This window comes from Brassica napus, chromosome C6, assembly GCF_020379485.1.
Source record: "Brassica napus cultivar Da-Ae chromosome C6, Da-Ae, whole genome shotgun sequence".
Lineage (NCBI taxonomy): Eukaryota > Viridiplantae > Streptophyta > Magnoliopsida > Brassicales > Brassicaceae > Brassica > Brassica napus.
Window position 1 is genome coordinate 47,038,435 of NC_063449.1, and position 25,241 is coordinate 47,063,675.

A 25,241-nucleotide genomic window follows, 5' to 3' on the forward strand; every position below is an offset into this window, starting at 1 on the left:
AAGGATACTATTGAAATGGGTCTGACCGGAAGCTGAGTGTAACCACCAAGGAAAACAATAAAAATACAAAAGAAGTTAGCAATTAAAACCTCATTTATACATTTTCTGCATATTTTAATATTTTTATTACAATTTCTTAGAATAATTATTAAAAAAATTGAACAGAAAATTCTAATACGTAAAATTCACAGTATTTAGAATTTTATCTGCGCACAAATCTTGAAAATATTTTTACTTATATCATGTTAGAGATTCTTATAAATTTGTCTCCATTAATTTGTAGAAATCTTATTTTCTGAAAACTGGATCTCATATTTTCAGTGTAGAACTCTTTGGTCAATCACTAAACTGATAAAAACTTCCACAGCATACTTTATTTTATACATTTTTATTTTTAAAAGTAAAATTTCTTTGATACGTCTTACAAGCCAAATTAATTACCGGGTCTTGTGCAAAATCCAATGGGCCCAACAAAGTAATCAATATTGGTATATAAATCGGCCTTTTGAACAACACTGGGGTAGTGTAATCTAATGCGGCCGTGTTGTTCGAGACAATGGGCCTTATAGTCTATAATCAGTGTAGCCCAAAAGAGAATTCGAAGAAACGGATAGGTTCCAGTTTTTTTTGTTTGCGTGGTTTAAGCAAAACTTTAATAAGATTTCTTCTTCTTTTTTGCAGTGAGTAAGAATTGTGTTAGACATATAGAGTTTCTATTTGTTTCTTTGACATTTTATGTGTCTGAAACACACGTAAGAAAACTGACATTTTACGACCTTTTTGGTGATTTTCATTTACAAAACGGAAAAAAAATTTAACATGTTAAGCTTAAAACAATAAGTAATGTTGGCGTGTTTTAGATTTTTTTATAAGTATGATATTTACAACTGAAATGAAGCAAATGAGCAATGAATTGTGTGCTAATCAGTACTAGAAGTCTAGGCTCAATATGGTTGATCTGGTGCCACTAATATAATAAAGCTGGTAGGTTTCCAAAAATGTTGATCAAAACTTGCCACTAATCAATTAAAGCTGGTAGGTTTCCAAAAATGTTGATCAAAATTTATGGTTTCTCTTGATAGAATCAAGGGGATAAGCTATCATATTTCTATAAGCAAAAATGATTGTAACGGGACGGAGCTAACACGAATTTACAGCATATTCTTGTTTTTTATACCAACAAATCCTAAACTCCAGACATACATTTGTATATAATAATGTTATTACACGTAATAAATACTCATCGCAAAATCCAAACTCCCTTATGTACTCTATCCACCTCCAAAGCCTAAGTGTATACGTTTTTTTATTACAAGAACATCTCAAATGGTTTATTCTATTTTAAAGTAGTGTTTACTCTGAAATAGAGTAACTATAAAACAGAGTAGCGTTTCTCTTTAACGGTTTACTCTATATTTAATTCTAAAAATAAATATTCTTAAATATTTTTATTTTATTTCATGACTAATACTTTTTATTTACAAAGTTTACAAATTGATCTCTTATTTTTTATTTTTCAGAAACTTCTTATAAATTATATATTTATATCAAACATTTATTATCTTAAAAATTACATTATATTAAAACATAATACATTTAACTTAAACATCACCATTAGTGTATTTTTCCCATAAATGACCAATTAACGAATTTCGAAACACAAAATGGACTTCTTTATCTTTGATTTTTCTAAATCGACCAAATGAACAGGAAGACCATATGCTAACATCCGAAATGCGGCCGTTACTTTTTGCTGAGACGATAATCCAACCCTCCCCGATGCATCTCTTTTTTGTATGAAGTAGTTGTCATAACTTTCAACAGCTTCGATTATACAAAGGAATAGAGGACGCTACATACAATATCTCCTTTGAAACATAACATCATTGTACACTGGCATCTCCGAAAAATAATCGTTGAACAATCTATAACTTGGTGATCGATCAAACAACATTGGTTATTAATACATTAAAAGAAGGAAATACTGAATTTTTGGAACAACTAAAGAAGACAAGACCACAACGAGAGCTAAAAGAAGAAAACAAATATGTATTTTGTGACTTGAATTCAGTGCAAGATCCAGAAGTTCGTACATATTTTCAGGAGGAACGAACATGAATTTTACAAAAATATATGTGGTCAACAACATGAACAAGAAGCTACTCCTTCATCTACCTCATTTGGACAATACTTTAACAATTTTGGTAGATCTAGAGGCAATTTACCAGAATATTAAATCACAATTATCTATGATTTTAATTTTATGTTATGTTGATTATTTTTAATTTTAGTATTTGTTTTATTTGGATAATTTTATAAAAATATTTTTAATTTTAATGCTTGTTAAGTTTTCTTTGGATAATAATAATAAGTTTCAACGTTTGTATATTGTGTTGAAGAGAATTATGTGATGTTTGCATAATTAAATTACATAAATAGTTACAAATAAAAAGATTAAAAACTAATAGGACTAAAATATAAATAAAAAATTTCACTCTATAATATAGTAAAAAAAGAATTACTCCAAATATATAGTAAGAAATAGAGTTACACTATTTTAGAGTGAGATATAGAGTGGGGTTGGAGAAGATTTTACTCCATAATAGAGTTTAGCGTAAAAAAGTAGAGTGGGATTGAAGATGCCTTGATACTATTTAAAGGGATACCTAAACCACTATTCCAACTGGCCAATTGGCGTTAATATACTCTCTCTGTTTTTTAATATAAGTCGTTTTAGAGAAATTTTTATGTTCCAAATTATATTACGTTTTTAGTTTTCTATGTAGAATTTATTAACACTTAATGTTATATGACCAATGATAATATACCTTATATTTTATTATTGGTTGATTTGTGGTTAGGTATATAGTTAATGATGTTTTTGTTCAGAAAATATAAAAAATTAATGATTTTTTAATCTATGTGTCTAATTCTAAAACGATTTATATTAAAAAGCGGAGGGAGTATAAAATTTCTCATATTTCATTTTAAATTAGTAGCTTAGCTGTGCAATTCTGATAAAAATGAATAAAATAGTCAATAATATATTGAATAAGCAAATGATTAAGATCTTTTAAAAACTATTGTTTAGTCATTGTCACGGCTGAGTTGTCCACTTGTCCCCAAAAATTTAAGTTAGAATAATGAGTATCCACTTCCTATAAATTATTGATATGAGCATATACTAGTTTATATAAAAATTGTAGCGTTAAACAATTTCGTATTTGCATAGTACATAGCATATACGGATATACCAATTGGCTTACCAATCTTATAAAATAAATAGTTTGAACAAACCATTTGGTATAAAATTTGATGGTTATTCTCTGGTTGGAAGAATCTCTGATTTTAAATTCTACAGGTTCACTCACTCATGGTTGTCGTAGAGCAAGATAGATACATAAGGGAAAAGAATTGTTAACATATGTTTTTAAGGCGGACACTATTAATTTACGTAGATTATTTGGAAGATAGTGTCAAGTTGTTTGTAACAATCAATCAATAAAGACAAAGTAGGAGAAAAGGAGACAAAAGATAAATGTTGGAAGTTGAACCCTACCTCTTGTTCACTTATCCCAGAAAGATGTGTTTTTGGCAATCGCGTAAATTTTGGAAGTGACATTTTTTCCCGTGCCATTTGATTCTCATCTTATTCTTTTTTAAATATATAACAAAAATAAATTTAACCATTTCAAAGACTATATATAATTTTTTTGCAAATGTTAAGGGGAGACAAGATCATCAAGAATCAACGATTTTCGTGTGTTGATCTTCACTTTGCACTTCGTACCGGAATTTCTAGTAACGGTGGATATAGCCGTTTACAATCCAAACGACTATTCTTTTCAAGGCTACGAATATTGCGAAAATAAGTAATACTAACTCCATGACCGCTTAACCATATTCTAAACTATTATCACGACTCATAACTCATGAGTAAGACATTTCTACACAGCCACAAGATAGTTCATGATGTATGGATCTCCTTGGAAGAACGTGTGACAAGATATGCCACAATAACTCCCATATTCATGCATTAATTCAGAAGACAAAAAGATGCATTTATACAACCTGTCCCAACTTAATCTTACGCCCACTCGAGCTTTTGCATATTAAAGCAATGATAAAACAAATTTATAATTTATATTTGAAAATAAAATTTAGTATATTATATATCTACACCATACTGTCTAGTGGTTTGTGATAATATTACGAACGTGGCATCGTTAAAGTTCAATCCGTGGACATACATGTTGTTGATAATATATTTACATTCACATAACATAATAGTTGCATCTAAAACAATACAACAATTTTTTTTTTGTGTTCCCTCATCAATGCTAAAAGAGAGAGATTCTGATGAACACGGGTGCAGCTGACCTTTCCGTACATACGCAACGGGAGTGTGTGAACGATGGTAATCCTTGTGCACACGGGTTTTGTAAACATTTAGGTTTCTGTTATTGTTTGTTTCTGTCGATAAATGCATTTTTAAACTTTATTAAACTAAATTATATTTTCTATACCAATATTACTAAACATAAACGTTAGAACTTTTTTTCGACATAGAACTTAGACGCACATATAAACATCTGGTTATATATCCAGCCTCATAATTAGATTTTGTGAATTTTAATTTAATTGTAAACGAAAAAAAAAACAGCAAATTTTGTCTTTTTTCTTTAGGTGTTGTACTCTTTTTTTTCTTAACAACTCTTTGGAATCAAACTATCCGATCTCTCCAATGATTTGGAGTCTCTTGAAAGGCGAAGCATGTGGATCTAGAATTTTACACTCTTCGATCTTCAGCATTTAACTACTATACTTGGTGTTTCAGAATATATACTTTCAGTTTTAAGTCGCTATTACTTCAAAGACCTTATTTTCCGTCTATTATATCTATTTAATTATTTGTCTCACCCTTTATAAAATACATTTTCTTTTCGCGAATACACTAACGATAAATTAACCAGGATACATTCGCGCTGTAACCTAATGGTTAATGGTTATACTTTCTGTATTAACGTTGTCACCATTTGAGTTTTTAAAATATGGTGAAGACACTATGACAACACGCATAATTATTTTAATAATGGTGACACAATGATAATATCTACTGTTAATATTAACCCAAGAGAAATGTATAACATTAGTAGAATATATGTTATTATTGATTGACAATAAAAATATGAGACTTTGAAGAAAGTTTATTGTATATCACAATAAAAGAAACAAAATATGGAGAATATTGTTAAAATATCAAGAATTTTATTCATCTGTATATGATCACGGCTTTCTTTAAAGAAAAATGAATTAAATCTATGGATCCAGCCAAATTAACTTTTTATCAATTATTTCCCCCAGTATGGACCGGAATTTAATAAAAATGTTAAAGTAGCTTTCAACCGTCTATCAAGGACCATGTCGCCTGATAGAGAGCATCTCAATCGTTGATGTCTGCTAATTTAATACCAACCCACCAATCAAATTCAGAAAAGCTGTACTTATCGTTCTTTATTGATTAAATATCATATACCGACGGCAACAATAATGGTCCCACATGCCGGTAATTAAAATATCAATATCATATCGCCTTATGTGTTTTTTTTTTCCTTATTTAAGACTAGAATCTCTTCAAGTCCAGAACAGAAGATAATAAAGAAAGAAAGAACAGAGAGAAAGAAAGTGAGAAGACTCTCTAGTTGATCCCGAAGGTTTCAAAAAAGATAATCATGGACGCTTTTGATGCGATTCCTAACCATGTGGTCATCGACATTTTGAACAAAGTCGCTGACGTCAAAACGCTGATACGATGTCGTTCCGTCTCGAAACGATTCAACTCGCTCGCTGCTCAGTCAGACTCGCTCCTTCTCCAGCTCGATCAGATCTTCGCCGCCGTCGAGTCGGAGCCGGAGGTTAATTCTCCGGTGGCTAACTTCTTCCGTTCGATCTTCAAATCCATCCTCCCGATCTTCTTCAGATCCGCTAAACCGGCCGAGACTCCGAAATCTCCGGCTCAGATTCTCGCCGGATTTAACCGGATCCGGAACCTGGACGTGGGGCTATACGGCGGCGACGCCAATCTCGAGAAAGGCGCCGCCGTTAAGTGGAAGGCGGAGTTCGGAGAAACTCTCAAGAGCTCCGTCATCGTCGCTTTCCGATCAGCGACGGTCAACGCATCGGCAACGGAATCTCCGGTCAACGCCGTGGAGACCGATTCGGAGTTCGTCTGCGGTTTAAAGACGCGCGTGGTGTGGACGATCAACGCGCTGATGGCCGCCTCGACGCGACACCACCTGATGAGAGACTTGGTGAAGGAGCACAAGGAGATGGAGAGGTTAACCGTGCGCGACAGAGACGAGGAAGGTACGGTGGTGATGAGCGCTGCGGGGATGAAAGAGTACAGAGAGGCGGAGGCGCGTGTGGACGAGAAAGGCTTAGGACTAGAGCGCGTGAGGGATCGCACGGAGGTGCCCAACGTGAGGATGAGTATGAGACACGCGCCGATGCTGAAGCTGAAGAGCGGGATCTGTCTCGAGGCCGCGACGCTCGTGGTCGTAAGGCCGAGTGGCGTGACTTCCGATGATAACGATGCTGAGCTGGCGACGGAGGCGTTCGCCGCCGATTGTATGTACGGAGAAGCCGTTACGGCGTTGCTTAAGCGTAGGAGAAATGTGTTAGAGATGAACTCCTTCTAGAATTAATGGAAAGGCCCAATGGGCTTTCGTTTGCTTTGGCCTTTTTATGTATAGTGTATACCGACAGCACCGTACGAAGCCATCTGTACTTGATGGCGTACGACTTTGGTCAAACTCGAATTATTACATTAATAGAATATGATTACCACATTAAATGCGTTGTTTCGGTAGAGTACAAACAAATAGTTGTATTTAATTATGTAAGATTCCCTTTTTGTCTGAAGAATCACGAGGTTTATGATGGTGTGGGTATTATATGGAATTAAACCAAGCAATTAACAATTAAGCAAATTGCAATGAGAGTCGAGATTGAATTCTATTGGATCCCAGTTAAGCTCATTAAGGCCCGTTAAAATCGTTCCTAGAGAAAAGCAATAATCTAATCGATGCTGATCTCTTTCAAGGTTAAGTTTATGAGCTGTACTTCGACTTTTCAATATCCTTATCGAATTTTCGTGAACAACAAAGTATATATATATAAAGAATTGAATAGATATCATAACCAACACATAGTTTAATATACTAATCAGCTTTTGTAGCCATTGGGTGGTATTATCACTATCATGATCAAACAGATTGTTATTTGATTAGGTCACTCATATAATTCTTAACATTATAATTAAACCATAAATTAATCTCCTGTTATAAATAAAAGGTGGTCCTATAGATGATATCAGAATAAATTTCACATATAAAAGTTTGATTAGAGAGTGAATCAACCATAGCCTATAGGTATGAATGATGCTTCAATCCAAAACTTTGATTGCAAGTTAAAAGTGTTAGGCAATACAATTTTCATATTTATCAGGCTTCCTTTTGCCACATTTTTCATGGATTTTGTCGCAATTAAGCTTATGTTTACGACATACTTATACAATTTATCTTTACTTAAAGTATGTTTGATTGTGATTTGAGAAAGAAAACTAAAAGATTTAAATTTGTTAAAAGGGGTAAGATGTGAAATGCCTAACTTTTTTCGAATGGGGCTGTTAGTGCCGTGCCAATGGCGCCTACCCACATGCTTTCTCAATGTTGTCGCTCTCAAGAGCACAATTAAATCAAACACTATCTTTATCTTTACATAAGTTTTTTTTGTTTGGAAATTAGTTTCAAAACAATATATGTTCCTTTACACAATTTATGTAGGAAGGAAGTGTTGCTTAACTATTAAATAAAGCTTTATTTCTAGTGCTAATGGCCTACCTCTATGTGTGATGCAACTTAACATGATAACACATACCTAACTTTTCATTTCATCTTCAGTCTATTTGATTGCTGTGTCATGATAGTTATTGTTTATGTGATTGTTGGTCCAAATGCATATTTATCATTCCAACAAATATGTACTGATAAAGGGATCAACGCAAAAAGCGCATCATTGGTAAATGTAAGTGAACTACAGAACTAGAGTGAAAGTGGGGAACCGGCATGCCTATTTACCCATTTCATGTAAATTATAGTAGTAACAATTGAGTTTCATAATTACTAGTAAGACAAAAAGTGTATTATTATTATTATACATGTTCTCAAATGTGTATTATTGTCTAATGATCTATAAAAACTCGCAACAATTCATCAAGTTTCACACAATAGTTCTCCTACCAAACGTCCAAAATATCCATGCTATATATGTTTTAGTTGGGCTATGAAATGATGATTAGAGGAAGAGTTTAATGAAAAATGCTGGAACCATACTAAAATTAAAGCCGGAACCAGAGCTGCACCTCTTTCAGTTATAGTAAATAAGGATAAAAAAATTGTGTGAGAAGCATGGCAATAAATCAAAATATTGTGTTTGAAGCTGAAGTTTAATTTGTTACTTACCATTAGCACTGTGATTATTTGAACTATGAAATTGCAGAATATTAGAGAAATAAAACTCTTTGAAGAGAACCACAGTTTTAAAAAACTTTTCCAAATATTTGTATCTGCAATAATATTTTTCTAATTTTGAAACACTTATATCAAATCATTCATTTTCCATGTCCAAATACTTTTATCATTACACTATTTCAATTCTTTATCACATCATTCTCACTTCACATCATTCTCATATCACATCATTCACATCCCTAAAAAGAGTTTGCACTTCTGAAATTCACATTCATTTGGTGTTTTAGTTTGGTGATCTAGTTGGATGGTAGTTTAAACTAATGGCAAATGAGAATCGATGAGTGTGTGGTTGAAGATAACAACAACAAAGGGAAATGTGACCACACAGCTTGTGAGTACCATTGGATTAAGAAGCAAGCCTCGTGCCTAACAATCTTTTCCTTTATTTCCTCTATACCATTGTCTTTCTTTTTCTTATTCATATAATAATATTATGATTATTATATATTGAGATTGCAAAAGTAAAGCCCACGAAAGTTTTCCAACTTTAATATATTGGAGCATTCGACTATAACCCATCATCACCCTTGTCACATTCACATGTTATTCTCTTTTTTTTTTTGTGTGAATAAACTAGATGAAAAATGAATATATTTGTACACACACATAAAATGTTTATATAAACGAACTAGAATAAAAAAACCTTTGGAATTTGATTGTGGATCGACTTATCGATAAACATAGGAACTATGACCAATGCATTCTGTCTTTGTAATCAAGCTTATTAAGGTAAACTCTAGACTGGTACATTGGTTCTATAGTGACCAAATATTGATGTCCCATTTGCTCACTATAAAAACACAAACCCATCAGGTATGATATTGGGATAAAACAGTGAAATGATGAACAAATATGTATGAATATTAAGAAGAAGCGGGGACGACCATTGAATGTTGAAAGTAAATGATTCAGTCAAGAAGCTTCTTGTTTAAGTTGGAATAAAGTGGTAATAAACCAATTTCACTCATTTGACCCCAACACATCTTCTTATTCTTCTGCTTCTTCATATTTATCCACCAATTTTACAAAAGACAGTTGGTATCACACCACCGAATTTTTTTTTCACTTTTACCTTTTTGTTGTGAAAAGAGTTTCAACAAAAAGAAAGTTTTTTCACACACAAAAGCAAAAAGCATGTAAAAGCTGTCGCAAGAATTTCAATGCCTAAAAAGAAAGAAGAGTTTTATAAAAACCAAACATAAAAAGCTGAACACTTCCATTGAGAGACGATCCAAAAAAAAAAAAACACCAAGAAAACAAAAAAAAAAACAGAATAAAAATTAAAAAAGACAATGATCAAAGGAAGAGAAGGAAACAGAGGATCTTCTTCTACTTCTGGTTACTCTGCAGATTTGTTGGTTTGTTTCCCTTCAAGAACCCACTTAGCTTTTACACCTAAACCCATTTGCAGCCCATCTCGCCCTTCCATCTCCACCAACCGTCGTCCACACCACCGCCGCCAGCTCAGCAAACTCTCAAACGGCGCCGGAGGAGGGCATGCGAGTCCTGCTTTGTGGGCTAAACAAGCAAGTGGTAAGAACATGGGTAACGACGAGATAGCTGAGCCCACTTCTCCTAAAGTCACGTGCGCCGGTCAGATCAAAGTCCGGCCGAGAAAATGCGGCGGGAGAGGAAAGAACTGGCGGTCTGTGATGGAGGAGATAGAGAGGATACATAGGAACAAGTCGCAGAGCAAGTTTCTTGGGTTGAAGAAAGACGTGATGGGGTTTTTAACTTGTTTAAGGAACGTCAAGTTTGATTTTAGATGTTTTGGTGATTTCAGACATGCTGATGTCATCACCAGCGACGACGAGGAAGAAGATGATGAAGAAGATCAAGAACTAGAACAAGAAGAGGAGAATACAAAGACTGTGTTCTCCAAATGGTTTATGGTTTTACAAGAGGAAGAGAGCACTAACGAAGGAGACAAGAACGACAAGAAATGCGTCGTTGATGAAAACGCAGACGCGGAACCGGCGGTTCCGCCGCCGAACGCGCTTTTGTTGATGAGGTGTAGGTCGGCTCCAGCGAAGAGTTGGTTAGAAGAGAGAATGCAAGTGAAAACTGAGGAAGAAGAAGAGGCAGAGGATCAAGAGATGAGTGTGAAGAAGAAGAATAAGAAGGATTTGAGATCACTGATGGAGGAAGAGAATATGGAACTAGTGTTGATGAGATACGATACTGATTATTACAGACTCTCTTCAGACATAGCTAAGGAGACTTGGGTTGTCGGAGGAGTTCAAGATCCTCTGTCTCGGAGTCGAAGCTGGAAAAGCTAATTTTTACCAGATCTATTTCTCACTTATTAATCATCTTATCAAAGATATGATTAAGATTTTTTTATACTATTTTTTTGATTATCTGTTTATTAATTTTGGTACTTGTTTTCACTTTTTTTTCTCTTGGTTTCTTGAGTTTATAGTGTTACTCTGTTACGTATCCCAAAAGGTTTGTTTTTACTTTGTTTCAGTGTGTTTTTATCACGACGTTTGTAACGTAACGTAAATATGTACATGGTCTTTTTAATTTACATAACTATGCTTAATGGATCAATTTTTATGTGTTTAAACGATTGACGAGTTTGATGAATGAACCATATTATACGTAATCATATATTCATATGATTCAGATGACAACATACGTTTTTATTTACACCGTCCATTTACAGTGGACAATAACTCTAATTTTATGCTTGTAAAACATAGTAAACTTAAACAGATAATAATTCACGGTTTCGGGATGGAGATATATAACCAGATTGAACGTCACATACGCTGAACATAGCGATCAATATAACACACATGTTAGCTCTCTTGCTATTGATAATAACATTTTCCGAATAAGAGTTTTAAGCAAAAAAAAAGAAACATTTTCCGAATAAGACATCAGCCAATAATGAGTGAGTTTCCTCGATTTTATGGAGAAGCGCATAACAAGAAACAATATGACAAGTTTTCAACCTTAAATATATGGAAACCTAGACGAATTCTTTTATACAAAATATGTTATTGGATAAGTAATCTATAAACTTATTTGATAATAAATTTTACTAGTAGAGAAAATAACTCCCATAATAGGAAATCCATGCAGGACGCTAGTGAACTTATTTGACTATATGGCTTGTCTAATTTCCGTTCACTTACCACACATGGTTGGCTTTAAAAAACTTTAGCTAGATCACACATAGGTTATCGAAGCAAGGTCATTGATATGAAATATGCCGTTTCAATTCTATATATAACCAGAACCTTCAAATGATCAAAATTATCATAATGAGTTTGTAGAGAAGAGAAATTATAAAAACTTTCCTCTTATGTGATAGGTTTTAGTATATCCGTTGGATACAAAACTTTTATGGTAAACACATGCACACACAAAAATCCCTAAAATAAGAAAATGATCAGATAATAGTGAGACCTAATTTAGCAATACAAGGCAAACAAACAAACAAACAAACAAACACAACCAAATCGTCTAAAAAATCTCTTCAGAATTATACAATTCACAGCTTACTCAAAAACCCAAATCTCACGTCTCAATTCACTACAACTAAATCCGAGCCGACTCCTTTAAACCGGACACCTTCACTGGTCTGTTTCCTAAACCGGACATTTGCATCAGCCAAGACTCTTCTAGTCTCCTCGTCCTCAGGTGTCTCCATCATCAACAATTCGTAATCTTGAATCGCGTGTTGCCATTTCTCTAACTAAAAGTATACCAAATAAACATTAATTACATTCAAAACATTTTTTTAAAATAATACCAATATCGGTTCGGATCGGTTTATTTACATTCAAAACATTTTTTTAAAATAATACCAATATCGGTTCGGATCGGTTTATGCCGGTTTTTAAATATGAGCTTTTAATTACCTTCGCATAAGAATCCGCCTTGCGCCGCCTCGCCTTCCGGTACGATGGCTGAAGATTGAGAGCCAGTGTGCTATCTTCAATGGCTTTCTCGAACAGACCAAGCTTGAATCTTGAGGCCGCTCTGTTACAGAGCAAGAGAGCATTGCAAGGCTCTTTCTCGAGTCCTTCCGTGTAAACCACGCAAGCCGCTTCGAATTTTGACGCGTTGAATAGTAAATTCCCGGTGAGTCTCGCCGCAGCAACAGCCCTCGCTTTTCTAGCCACTGCGTTTACTTCTACGTTGCTCGGATCCAGTCGAGCAGCTTGCCTTGATGCGGTTACTGCATCTTCAAATCTGTCCATAAAAGAAAACAATTCAAGAGGCCCCTCACGTTTAAGAAGTAAAGAAACGTACGTGGCCTTTGTTTGCAACAAGCATTTTGTAACTGTCTAATGTATATCATCCCTTATATATTAATCAAAAAACATTTCGACATTATTTCGTAGTCACGTGTCACCATGAGAATGAAATTCAGAATTCTTAAAAAAATGGGTTGTTCATCTTAACTTTATATTTTCTATTAAACTAATAATTAAATTGATAAATATTATACAAAAGAATATTCTCACACTTTCCTTAAATAAAAGTTACGGAATTGCCTAATATGATTAACGTATATATGACAATTAATGATTATGAATAATAAATATTTGATAACTATTTTTGTATTTTAGCTATTTTTTGTTTAATTTTATATTATTAAAATATATTAAACAACCACATTAACATATAATAAAAAATTAATTTTTTTCGTTTATGTTATATTTTGAAATTTTAAAATGACTCTAAATTACTAAAAACGTTAAATGACTCACACTAAAATGTTCTGACCAATGGTTTAACTTTTTTTGGTAATAACAAGATACAAATGATCATAAATCGTATGAATATGAAGTTTCATTTACTAGACATTCATATTATATATTAATATAATTTAAATTAAACTATATTACATAGAAAAATACTTAAATATGATAATTTCTAAATTTGTATTGAAAAAGTATTGAAACCTTAATATTTTAATTTTAAAATTTGCATTCAAAAATTCGCACATTATAAATTTTGTGTTTATCATATGAGTATGAATTCTGAGTAATAAATATTTATATTAAAATATACTATATATATATATGTCCATGTCATTGAAATTTAGTTAAATACCATATAAAATAAATAAAATGATTGTTTTAATTTATTTACCAAAAAATATCGTAAATACGTAAATAAATACGCAATTGTGCGGATATTAAGCTAGTTATATAATATAAATTTAACCAGTGCGTTGTTTTAACCAGTGCGTTGTTATGCTTCTGGTCCTTAAATTTTTTAGGTATAGTAAAAACTTAAATTTTTATAATATTTTTATTACTTATAAAGCTATTGATATATAAAACATATTCTTAAATAAAAATAATAGAAATTTTAATATAAAATCATTATAAGACATAATTTAACCAATATTAAACTAATTTTCAGAATAAATATGTTAAAATAATATATAATTAAATAAATATTCACTAAAGTAAAAGATAATATAGTTTGAAGTAATTCTTTTCTATAAAACACCACTTACCATAAAATACAAACGAATATATTAATGAACTCATATATATACATATGATTTTTTAAAAATATGATTTTTATCAGTATTTTTATACTCTGAACCGATCTAATTTAAATTGGAGAAAATTATTAAAATGAAAGAAAGGGCAAGGCCTCTGGTGGGTTAGTAGTACTACTGACCTTCCTGCTGCAATGTAGACCTGAGCTCCGACCATTAAGATGTAGGAAGTAATGGAAAGACCAAAATTTTTTATGAAACAATCAATATCAAAGCGTTTTGTTCCTTTCTGGTACACATCATAAGCTTCTTCTTGTCGCTGAAGATGCAATAATGCCTCAGTCTGGAGTGCATAGACCTTGAGGTATTGAATTACGAGTTAAATTAGGCTAATACAGCTTTTGGCTCATTGGTATATAAAACATGTGATATGATATGAGCAAGAAAGAAAGCTAACCCGAGGAGAAGAATCTGCTCCATATGATATAACAAAACAAGTCTCCTTCAACACAACATTCCATTCCTTTGATCTCCTAGCTTCGTCGCATCTCCTTAAGCATTTTATAACATCTTCAACTTGTTCTATATGTTTTGTCTCTGTGTATTTTCCAGCTTGGTTATAGTGACACAAAGCTTTTTCAACCTCACCCAATCTAGTTAAAAAAAAATTAGGGTATAATAAGATAAAAAATCGTAACTACACGGACCAAGTAAGAAATAAAGCAAAAAGAACAGAGTGGAGAAAGACTCTACCTGAGTCGGAGGGAAGCAAGTCTCTGATGAGCTCTCTCATAACTAGGGTTCAGCCTTAAAGCTTCTTCGCATGCATCAGAAGCTTCTAAAAGACGACCAAGACTGATCAAAGCTGCAGATTTGTTAGACCAATACGTCGGCGTTTTAGGGTCAGCTAAGATGGCTCTCTCGTAAAACACAAGAGCTTCTCCGAACCTTCCACGACAATACTCTTCGTTCCCCATTCTCTTCAGTGTCTCCGGATCATGTCTGTAATTTACAGTTTTGCCCTCCCACCGACTCCTTGTCTGTGCCACGTCAGGAGATTTAACGGCGGGCTGTGGTTTCACGATGATGTTTCCCATCACGCCGTTAGGTGAAAACCTCTTACTCTCTATTCTCGGTGAAGCCGAGGACAACGATTTTCTGGCGGATTCTGATGATTTTCTTGCTGAATCTGAAGATTTTCTTGCGTTACTTTCGTCAGGTTTGGTCTTCAGTGGATCTGGTCTCTTTGTCTGAGCCAAAGAATCGGTTGATTTTCTTGGAATGATTTTAGGGTTAGTAATGGTGGTTGACTTGGGAGGCAAGTAATCTTTTGCTTTGTGATCTTTCTCCGGTAAAGAGGGTTTCCGGCGGCGAGGGCTCCAACTCTGGAAAATACAGCCAAGGAGACTCTCACAACCCAATCTCTGATCCGTAGAGATTTTCTTAGCTTTAGTCATTTTAAGAAAATATTGAAATCTTTGAAGAAGGTAAAGAACTGTGAAGAGAGTTCGATGAAACAGAGGAGTAAGTTGAAGATGAAAGCTGTTTAATGTATTTATATAAGTCTAGCACGAGAGTTGCTATTGAGTTCTTTACAAGAAACCAACTTTATTTTTTTGTTTGTCTGCCTTTTGCTCTAACACAAAAAATCTTGCTTTTGTTTTCTAAAATCCAAAAATTAGATTTTAATTTGATTTTATGGGGTCGATTCTTTAAGACATTCGTTTCTGAAATAGTGATAGAAACACTGTATTATACTGACCCCATTGTTGATTGTTTATTGTCTTAATGGATAAAGACGAAAAATGCAATAGATTGTTCAAATGTATTTGGAGCCAAGTAAAACATTAAAATAGCTTTTGTTATCATTATTTTGTCGACATTTTGGCTAATGATTAATACAATGAAAATTAAACCCTTTAGTTGGACAAAATGGGTAAATGCAATAACAAGTGATTTATACTAAAGTCAACAATTCTGTTATTGGTTGCCAAATAATTTTACAGTTTTGTGGTTTTATATTCAATTTATATTAATCTATTTCATATTTGATCGTTTCAAAATAGATATTAAGATTTATAGTTTTGTGATTGTTCTGTTTCAGTTTTCAAAAGTTGTACATGTCTTCTTATTTTCTTACTTATAATAACTATATTTGTTATAATTTTTAAGTCGCATCTATATATTATCATTTTTATCTAACTTATGGTAATGGAATTAGCATGTATTACACTAACCAAAAAATGAAAAAGTAAAGAACCAAAGGGTCAAATGTTTAATAGTGCTTTATAAAAGTAATTAGTGGAATAATTAAGTTTATCCTCTTAAACGCCAAAGCTTTCACAATAATATAGTGGGTTGATACCCACAATAATTATTCGATAACAACCACCAAACTGTTTGCTTCGTTTTTTCTTTCTACTATTATTTTTAATCTCAAGTTTTTGTTTGTTTTAATAACAACCAAATCCACTCAAAGGGATTGGTGAATGAAATTTGCTGAAAATCCGCTTAAGCAATTAAATATTATAAATGGGAGCATCTTTTCAAAACAGCGACTTGTGTTAAAATATATTATAAACTAAACATTAAGTGTTTCAAAAAAAAAAAAAAAAAACTAAAACATTATTATTTAGGACTGCTAAATTAACATATACTCCCTCTTTTCCCAAAAGTAAGATTTTCTAAAGTGTTCACGCTTATTAAGAATTCAATAAATGTTTATAATTTTTTTTTTACTTTATTATACGTTTTCCAATAACTTTTCACCAATGAAATTTAATCAATTCAAATATTTTCATTTAATGTTTCTTAAAAATATAAAAAAGTACTTTAAACATATAAAAAATTTATTTTTGTGGAACAAATAAAAAATCTAAAACATTTTAGTTTTAGAAAAGGAGGTAGTATTTGTGTTCGTGTGGAAGATAGAGTATACACTGTCGTTGTGTACGTTCGTGTGAGTCGGTGCCGGCTTTGTCGGGGACCTTCTGTCGCATTAGGCAGCTTTCTTTGTTTATTGTATGTTTAATTTGGCTTTGACCACTCTTTCTTCATTTTTGTCCTTCCACCAACACGTAAAACTCAACCTTTTTGTTATAGATTTGACTAACATCTCACACTTAAGAGAAGGTAGATAAAAGAACTTGAGGCTCCGTCTATATACTTATAAATAGATCCGATTTAAATATATCATGAATCATTGATAGATGTTTTTTTTTTTTTTTGATGATCGTGGGGTTCCCAGGCGGTAAGCCCAGACTAATTTCCACGAGGCCTTCCATCCGGGCACGCACGGTTATAGGCGGGAAGGTGGCCAAGGCGACTCGAACCCAGGGCGGGCACTCCAGCCGAAGTTCCAATACCACTAGGCCAAGAACTCTTGGTTAGATGTTTTCAGATAAGATATAGTGTCAGCAAATTTGTATGTTGAGCGTATTAATTTCTGTTTAATTTGCTCTTTTAGTAAATGCTCCGTATATGAAATTTAGCCGTGTTGGTTTTTAAAAGAAACAATGCATGGAATGAATGTGCTTTTGCTTGCCGACAACTTTAAAAACTCGTGCTACATAAGAAGATTTCTACTTAAAAACGAAGAAGAATAAAGCTACGAACAAAGTTATAATAAACCCAAAACAAGCCACGTAAATAGTTTTTCTCTCTTTTTCAAAACATTTCAGCATAAATACCAAAAAGTAGTCAAAAACTGACGATTGATAACTTATAGAAATTGAAATAATCATTCTACTTTGAAGATATCTTTCCTTTAAGAACAAGCATACTATTCATCAGTATGTGGCGGTATATAGACCTTACGACTAGTCTAAATTTCGATTTAATTAAAAAATTCTGTAAAAAAAAAAAGAACATGCCCTATTATAATTCATGGTCACAAATAACGAAAAGCTGGACAAATTTTATAGCACTACAGACGAATACTTTCTGACCCTCACGGCCTCACCCAAGTATATTGTAGACCGAGTCATATAAATTTTGTAGTATGCACTAAAGACGAAAACAAAAAGATCGATGGGTAAAATATACCCAAAGGAAAAGATATGCGCAAATCTATATATACAGTAAGGAAAGTCTTTTGATAAACCTGTACTGTACTCAAAGTGCATAAATTCTTTTATATGCAACCCCGTGATCATTACAGATATGATAAGATATACATATATGGTTTCTTATTCCGATTATAATTTATCATAGTTTCTAAGAAAGGCATGATGAAACAAAAGAAAATAAGTGATTTGATGATTGCGGTTATGTATTGTACATGTTCAATCAATTTATATTTCCTTGTATAATTCATTTGTGCATGGATGATAAAAAGTTTACGGATAATAGTAGTAACTTTTTTTTTGTAATGTTAGTTACAAAAAACATAATTAATAGTAACTTATTTGACGCATTGGTATGGCAAGTAATTTAATTTCACTTATAGAAGTTTTACACATGCAGAAAAAATTGCTAGTATTCAATTATTTTTCGGCGGAATTTAGTTTCAGGTTAAAGAAAAATGCCTGGTTGGTAACAAAATTGTCTGTAGTTTTATTTTACCAATTAAAACAATGGGGTTTGTTCGTATCATGGAACTGTACCGACACCGTAAATACCAAATCATAGTCAAATAATGTAAAAGATGGCAAACAATATGATTGAATCTATGGCGTCTGGACCTAGTGAACGGAATAAAATAACGACGCTGCCTTTGGGTTAAAGATTAAAAATGCGGAAAGGCGATAATTTCTTATAAATATCCGAAATACTTGAATTTGATATTAGTTCGTACTCATACATGCATCGGAGAAGCAAATTTAAAACGACGTGAATATCTATACAATATTCATTTTATATCAGATTGTATCGTGATGAAAGGTTTCAAAATTAAAAACCTCAAATATTGAGTAAAATATTCATAATTTATCAGCTGTCGTCATGTTGGTCAATTGGCTTTTTATTACTTAAGTTTATACAAAAAAAATGTTAAGAACTGATTTGCTAAGTATTTGATAGTAAAATAAAATATTACTCCCTCCGTTTCATTTTAATTGCCGTTCTAGGTTTATGCACACAGATTAATAAAACATATGATTTTGTATATTTTCAAAAGAAAACACAATTACCTATACATCTAACCATATTTCAACCAATAAAAAAATAAAGTAGAAAATTTTAATAATAAATTTTGCATTTCAAACAATAAAACGACGCTTATTTTGAAACGAAATTTTTTTCCTAGAACGACAATTATATCAAAACGGAGGGAGTATTGACTACTGACTCGTGTGGAAAATGTATTAGAATGACAAAGGCACATGATCCAAAGGCACATTGGGACTACAACATATGCTTGCCTTAGAAGGAAAAAGGGAACAAAAGAAGACTTACTCTTTTTGGTTATTCTTCAGGATTTTAGCTCCAATCCCAAGTCTCTACCAAACACGGACCGTTGCTTACTCATTAAAACTCTTTCAGTCGTTGGAACTTGAAATAGAAGACTTGTTTCAAACACCAGCAAGTGGTAGATTAGGCCCATGTTCAGAAAACAAAAATCAATTATACAAGCGGCAGTAGTAGATAATAAATTTGCAAAATGCTTTATAACATAGGTTACAATGTACTATGTCACTTCTTTACAATGTTAATAATGGCAAACTGGTAACTATATACCAAAATTTTCAACTACAGAAAGATTGTGTATACATTCAAGGACTAAAGGTCTTCATAAGTGGGTGAGCATATCGGTGGGTTTTGTGGCTGAGAGCATTATAAATAGCCCGTTTCTAACACAAGTGAAACCAACGAGTCCACATGATTTGCAGAGATCTTCCAGCTCACGTTCGCTCAGAAACATGTGAGAACCTGAATACCCCATTACTTCCTATCATTTGCATCACCAGAATGCATAATTAAACAACGACCACACCAATGATGCAAGACATCAACTGAATATTTTTAATTAACGCTTAAAAGTAACATATATATATACACACCTGGCGAAGCTCCTTCAAGAACGGGACAAAACGGACGAGGCCATCATAAATGAACGTGGTGGCAACAAATACTCCTCCAGGTCTAAGAACACGGCTTATCTCAGCAACCTATAAAAGTTCCATAGAGAACATCAACATTGTATGTGATGTTTAGCTAAATGTTCAGCTAAAAAAAGGTTTTACAGCTGAAGATGGTGAAGGCCAGCAATGTAACGCAGCACCAGCATGGACAGCGTCAACTGAACCCGAAAGAAACGGGAGTCTAGCTATGTCTGCTCGAGCCAGCACAACGATCCTGAAAAAAAACAACACATCTTGTTACTTCATATTTAGAGAATAATGGAATAAAAAGGTGTAAGTAACAAACTTTTTGTCAATTAAGTTAGCTTCTTGTTTCAAGAACTCGTAACACTGTCGCAGCATATTCTCCGAGTAATCAAGGGCGTACACCATAGCAAAATGCTCACTCTTAGCGAATAATCTTGAAAATATGCCACTTCCGCAACTGGCGTCAATGATATTGCCTCCCAAAACATGCTTCAAATATTCTTTAGCCATTTCAAACTGTGGAATACAATGTAACACAGTGTTATATTGCCTCAGGTCACAATTGGTTCTTAGCACAACCGAATGAAACATTCTCATTTATCTCCACATTTTAAAGAGCTATTATACACAAACCGTATAACATCAAATTATCAAAATATTTTTTGTTTTGTTTTTATAATTAACCTAAAAATATTTATAGTCTACAGCCTACAGGTCCGGTCATGCCTTGACTAGATTTAGAACATATAACACATAAATAAAGAACCGTGGTGACCTCTTTCTCGGGTCCTGGAAAACCACCCCACATGAAATTCTGACGCCAACCTCTCTCGTAAAGGAAGGAGACTAATGGATTCCTATAAAATCAAACAGGGCCAAAGAGTCTCCGTTAGTTAGAAGATAAAATAGAGGATAAAGCATATAATCATCTACCTGTACAACTCGATTGAAAGAGGCAGTGGTTCAGTGTATTGCTTGGTTCCACTAGCCACAGTCAAATCAAGATGCGTCTCATTAGCTGAGTAACTCTTGTTACAGGTTTTGCATTGTAAGTGAGTACCAGAGGCAGGAGATTCTCTGTAGGGCGTTAAAAAAATAAAAAAAATAAAAAATAAAAATTTTTTACAAAGCTTCTTTAACTTGAGAGTCAAGAAACATGATCATTCACTTAACTTGTCAGCCCTAATTTTTTGATTAATCAAAATCTACCAAAAAGTACAAAAAATAAAACTTTTTTAACTTGAAAATCAATAAACATGAGCATTCACTTAAACTTTTCAACCCTAATTTATTTCTAGATTAACCAAAATGTAGCGAAAAGGTACAAAAACAAAACATGGTCTAACTTGACAATCAAGAAACATAAGCATTCACATTAGTGAAGAGTGAGGACTCACGCTGATTCATGGGGTTGACTAATCAATGCTGCTAAGGAGTTATAACAGATGGGACAAGCTAGAATGTTCTTCTTCTCCTTCTCGACTACATAATCCACCTACACAGGCCAATCACATTGTATCAGCTGCAAATCGTGACCATCAAACAAAATTACGAAGAACAAAAGCATACACTCGACTTTGTCTCGACGGAGGCAGAAGATGCACGAGCTGATATGAGAGCGGAAACAGGGAGTCTCTGAGCGGCGTACTTGACGGAAAGCAACCGTGAGAATGATAAACCGGTTGGGAGAATCGCCGGTGAAAGTCTACTGGAAACAACAGTCATCGGCATTATTCAGGCGGCTGCCTACTGAGCACGAAGCTTCGTTTAAAAGGAAAAGAAAATCACGAAAAGCTCGTGAATCAAAATTGCGACAAAGAATATAAACACACATTAAACTCGTGAATGAGTTCTGAAACTTGTCGGAAGAGACAGTTTAAGCCCAGAATTTGCGCTCAAGTATTTCATTAATACTTTGAGTATGGGCATCGTTAGTAAAACTTGGTAATAGTCTCTAAATTGGTGTACTAACCACTATAAAACCGCTATATTCTAGAAAAACGGAGACAACAAATGTTCCAAACCTCTTTGACCTTAATCAAATGTTAGTGAATGATACAATTATGTATTAAAACAATATTTTCATATTTTTGAATTTTTCTCAAAATCTGTGTGTTAACCCCTAAAAAAATATTGAGTATTTCGGTAAATGTTATATATACTAAAACCTATGATCTTTAGTGTTTTTTAAAATTTCTAAGCATATTATACATTTGTATTAATATATATTAAACTCTTTTTCATGGTGCATGAGCTTCGTTTTATTTTTTTGTCAATTAATATAGTAAAACTTCGTAATACTCTTTAAATTGGTGAACTAATCACTATAAAAACGCTATTTCTAGAAAAAAAAACGGAGATAAAGAAGTTCAAAACCTCTTTGACATTCATCATATGTTAGTGAAAGATGCAACTATGCATTAAAACAGTATTTTTATATTTTTGAATTTTTTCTCAAAATCTATGCGTTAACTCCTACGAAAATATTGAGTTTTTTGGTAAATGTTCTATATACTGAAGCATATGATCTTTAGTGTTGTTTTAAATTTTCTAAACACATTCAACATTTGCATTAATTTATATTAAACTCCATTTCATGGTACATGGGCATCGTTTTAATTTTTTGTCAATTAATTTGGTAAAACTTCATAATACTCCCTAAATTGGTGGAATAACCACTATAAAATCGTTATTCTTTAGTAAAACGGAGACAACAAAGGTTCCAAACTTCTTTGACCTTCATCATATGTTAGTGAATGATGCAACTATGCATTAAAAGAGTATTTACATATTTCTGAATTTTTCTCAAAATCTATGTGTTAACCCCTACGAAAATATTGAATTTATCGGTAAATACTCTATATACTGAAGCCTATGATCCTTAGTGTTGTTTTAAAATTTCTAAACACATTCTACATTTGTATTAATGTATATTAACCTCTGGTACATGGACATCGTTTTAATTTTTTTGTCAATTAATTTAGTAAAACTTCATAATACTCCATAAATTTGTGGACTAACCACTATAAAATCACTATTTCTAGAAAAACGTAGACAACAAAGGTTACAAATCTCTTTGACCTTCATCATATGTTAGTGAATGATGCAACTATGCATTAAAACAGTATTTTCATATTTTTGAATTTTTCTCAAAATCTATGCGTTAACTCCTACGATAATATTGAGTTTTTTGGTAAATGTTCTATATACTGAAGCCTATGATCTTTATAGTGTTGTTTTAAAATTTCTAAACACATTCTACATTTGTATTAATGTATATTAAACTCCCTTTCATGGTACACGTGCTTCGTTTTAATTTTTGTCAATTAATTTAGTAAAACTTCATAATACTCCATAAATTGGTGGACTAACGACTATAAAATCATTATTTTTTAGAAAACGGAGTCAACAAAGGTTCCAAACCTCTTTGACCTTAATCAAATGTTAGTGAAGAATACAACTATGCATTAAAACAATATTTTCATATTTTTGATTTTTCCTCAAAATCAATATGTTAACCCCTAAGAAAATATTGAGTTTGGTATATGTTCTATATACTGAAGCCTATGATTTTTAGTGTTGTTTTAAAATTTCTAAGCATATTATACATTTTTATTAAATTATATTAAACTCTCTTTCATAGTACATATGGTACATGAGCAATCGTTTTATTTTTTTGTCAATTAATTTAGTAAAATTTCATAACACTCTTTAAATTGGTTGACTAACCACTACAAAATCGCTATTTTCTAGAGAAACGGAGACAACAAAAGTTCCAAACCTCTTTGACCTTCACTATATGTTAGTGAATGATGCAACTATGCATTAAAATCGTATTTTCATATTTTTGAAATTTTTTCAAAGTCTATGTGTTAACAACCCCCTACGAAAATATTGAATTTTTCGGTATATGCTCTATATATTGAAGCCTATGATCCTTAGTGTTGTTTTAAAATTTCTAAACACATTATACATTTGTATTAATGTATATTAAACTCTGGTACATGGTCATCGTTTTAATTTTTTGTCAATTAATTTAGTAAAACTTCATAATACTCCCTAAATTGGTGGACTAACCACTATAAAATCGCTATTCTTTAGAAAATCGGAGACAACAAAGGTTCCAAACCACTTTGGCATTCATGATATGTTAGTGACGGAAGCAACTATGCATTAAAAGTGTATTTACATATTTTGAATTTTTCTCAAAATCTATGTGTTAACCCCTACGAAAATATTGAGTTTTTCGGGTAAATATTCTATATACTGAAGCCTATGATCTTTAGTGTTGTTTTAAAATTTATAAACACATTCTACATTTGTATTAATGTATATTAAACTTTATTTCATGTTATATATGCATCGTTTTATTTTTTTCTCAATTAATTTAGTAAAACTTCATAATACACCCTACTAACCACTATAAAATCGTTATTTTCTAGAAAACGGAGACAACAAAGGTTTCAAACCTCTTTGACCTTAATCAATTGTTAGTGAAGAATACAACTATGCATTAAAACAATATTTTCATATTTTTGATTTTTTTCTCAAAATCAATATGTTAACCCCCTACGAAAATATTGAGTTTTTCGGTATATGTTTTATATACTGGAGCCTATGATCTTTAGTGTTGTTTTAAAATTTCTAAGCATATTATACATTTGTATTAAATTATATTAAACTCTGTTTCATGGTACATATGGTACATGTTCATCGTTTTAATTTTTTTGTCAATTAATTTAGTAAAACTTCATAATACTCCATAAATTAGTGGATTAACCACTATAAAATCGTTATTTTCTATAAAAACGGAGACAACAAAGGTTCCAAACCTCTTTGACTTTAATCAAATGTTAGTGAAGAATACAACTATGCATTAAAACAGTGTTTTCATATTTTTGATTTTTTCTCAAAATCAATGTGTTAACCCCTACGAAAATATTGAGCTTTTCGATAAATGTTCTATATATTGAAGGCTATGCTCTTTAGTGTTGTTTTAAAATTTCTAAGAATATTATAGATTTGTATTAAATTATATTAAACTCTCTTTCATGGTACATATAGTACATGTGCATCATTTTATTTTTTCGTCCATTAATTTATTAAAAATTCATAATACTCATTAATTTG

At 32.4% G+C, this 25,241-nt stretch overlaps 4 protein-coding genes across 4 annotated transcripts; 2 read left to right on the plus strand and 2 right to left on the minus strand.

Moving 5' to 3' along the window:
• The first annotated feature begins 5,502 nt into the window (after window positions 1-5,502).
• Window positions 5,503-6,853, plus strand: LOC106354571 (F-box protein AUF1). Its single transcript, XM_013794539.3, has one exon. It carries the CDS (start codon window positions 5,733-5,735, stop codon window positions 6,696-6,698), a length of 966 nt encoding a protein of 321 aa, XP_013649993.2. The 5' UTR covers window positions 5,503-5,732; the 3' UTR covers window positions 6,699-6,853.
• Window positions 6,854-9,581: 2,728 nt separating this feature from the next.
• On the plus strand, window positions 9,582-11,160 carry BNAC06G38630D. The gene has a single exon (XM_013797012.3). It carries the CDS (start codon window positions 9,884-9,886, stop codon window positions 10,868-10,870), a length of 987 nt encoding a protein of 328 aa, XP_013652466.1. The 5' UTR covers window positions 9,582-9,883; the 3' UTR covers window positions 10,871-11,160.
• Window positions 11,161-11,885: 725 nt separating this feature from the next.
• Window positions 11,886-15,625, minus strand: LOC106357331 (inactive TPR repeat-containing thioredoxin TTL3-like). The gene is made up of 5 exons (XM_013797011.3): window positions 14,818-15,625; window positions 14,522-14,717; window positions 14,247-14,422; window positions 12,464-12,797; window positions 11,886-12,297 (listed from the first exon to the last, which is right to left on the minus strand). The coding sequence occupies exons 1-5, from the start codon at window positions 15,519-15,521 to the stop codon at window positions 12,127-12,129; spliced, it is 1,581 nt and encodes a 526-aa protein (XP_013652465.2). The 5' UTR covers window positions 15,522-15,625; the 3' UTR covers window positions 11,886-12,126.
• A 4,016-nt stretch (window positions 15,626-19,641) lies between these two features.
• Window positions 19,642-21,866, minus strand: BNAC06G38650D (uncharacterized methyltransferase At1g78140, chloroplastic). The gene is made up of 8 exons (XM_013795865.3): window positions 21,681-21,866; window positions 21,509-21,606; window positions 21,045-21,188; window positions 20,887-20,968; window positions 20,431-20,627; window positions 20,247-20,358; window positions 20,064-20,171; window positions 19,642-19,951 (listed from the first exon to the last, which is right to left on the minus strand). The coding sequence occupies exons 1-8, from the start codon at window positions 21,840-21,842 to the stop codon at window positions 19,793-19,795; spliced, it is 1,062 nt and encodes a 353-aa protein (XP_013651319.1). The 5' UTR covers window positions 21,843-21,866; the 3' UTR covers window positions 19,642-19,792.
• Between the last annotated feature and the right edge of the window lie 3,375 nt (window positions 21,867-25,241).

Coding starts and splice junctions, on each gene's coding strand:
- BNAC06G38650D (XM_013795865.3), bottom strand. CDS start 21,842: ATGCCGATGACTGTTGTTTCCAGTAGACTTTCACCGGCGATTCTCCCA. Junction 21,189..21,508: donor AGTCAACCCCATGAATCAGC/GTGAGTCCTCAC, acceptor AACGCCCTACAG/AGAATCTCCTGCCTCTGGTA. Junction 20,969..21,044: donor CTTTCAATCGAGTTGTACAG/GTAGATGATTAT, acceptor TTGATTTTATAG/GAATCCATTAGTCTCCTTCC.
- LOC106357331 (XM_013797011.3), bottom strand. CDS start 15,521: ATGACTAAAGCTAAGAAAATCTCTACGGATCAGAGATTGGGTTGTGAG. Junction 14,718..14,817: donor CTTGCTTCCCTCCGACTCAG/GTAGAGTCTTTC, acceptor TTTTTTAACTAG/ATTGGGTGAGGTTGAAAAAG. Junction 12,798..14,246: donor GTCTACATTGCAGCAGGAAG/GTCAGTAGTACT, acceptor TTTTATGGACAG/ATTTGAAGATGCAGTAACCG.
- LOC106354571 (XM_013794539.3), top strand. CDS start 5,733: ATGGACGCTTTTGATGCGATTCCTAACCATGTGGTCATCGACATTTTG.
- BNAC06G38630D (XM_013797012.3), top strand. CDS start 9,884: ATGATCAAAGGAAGAGAAGGAAACAGAGGATCTTCTTCTACTTCTGGT.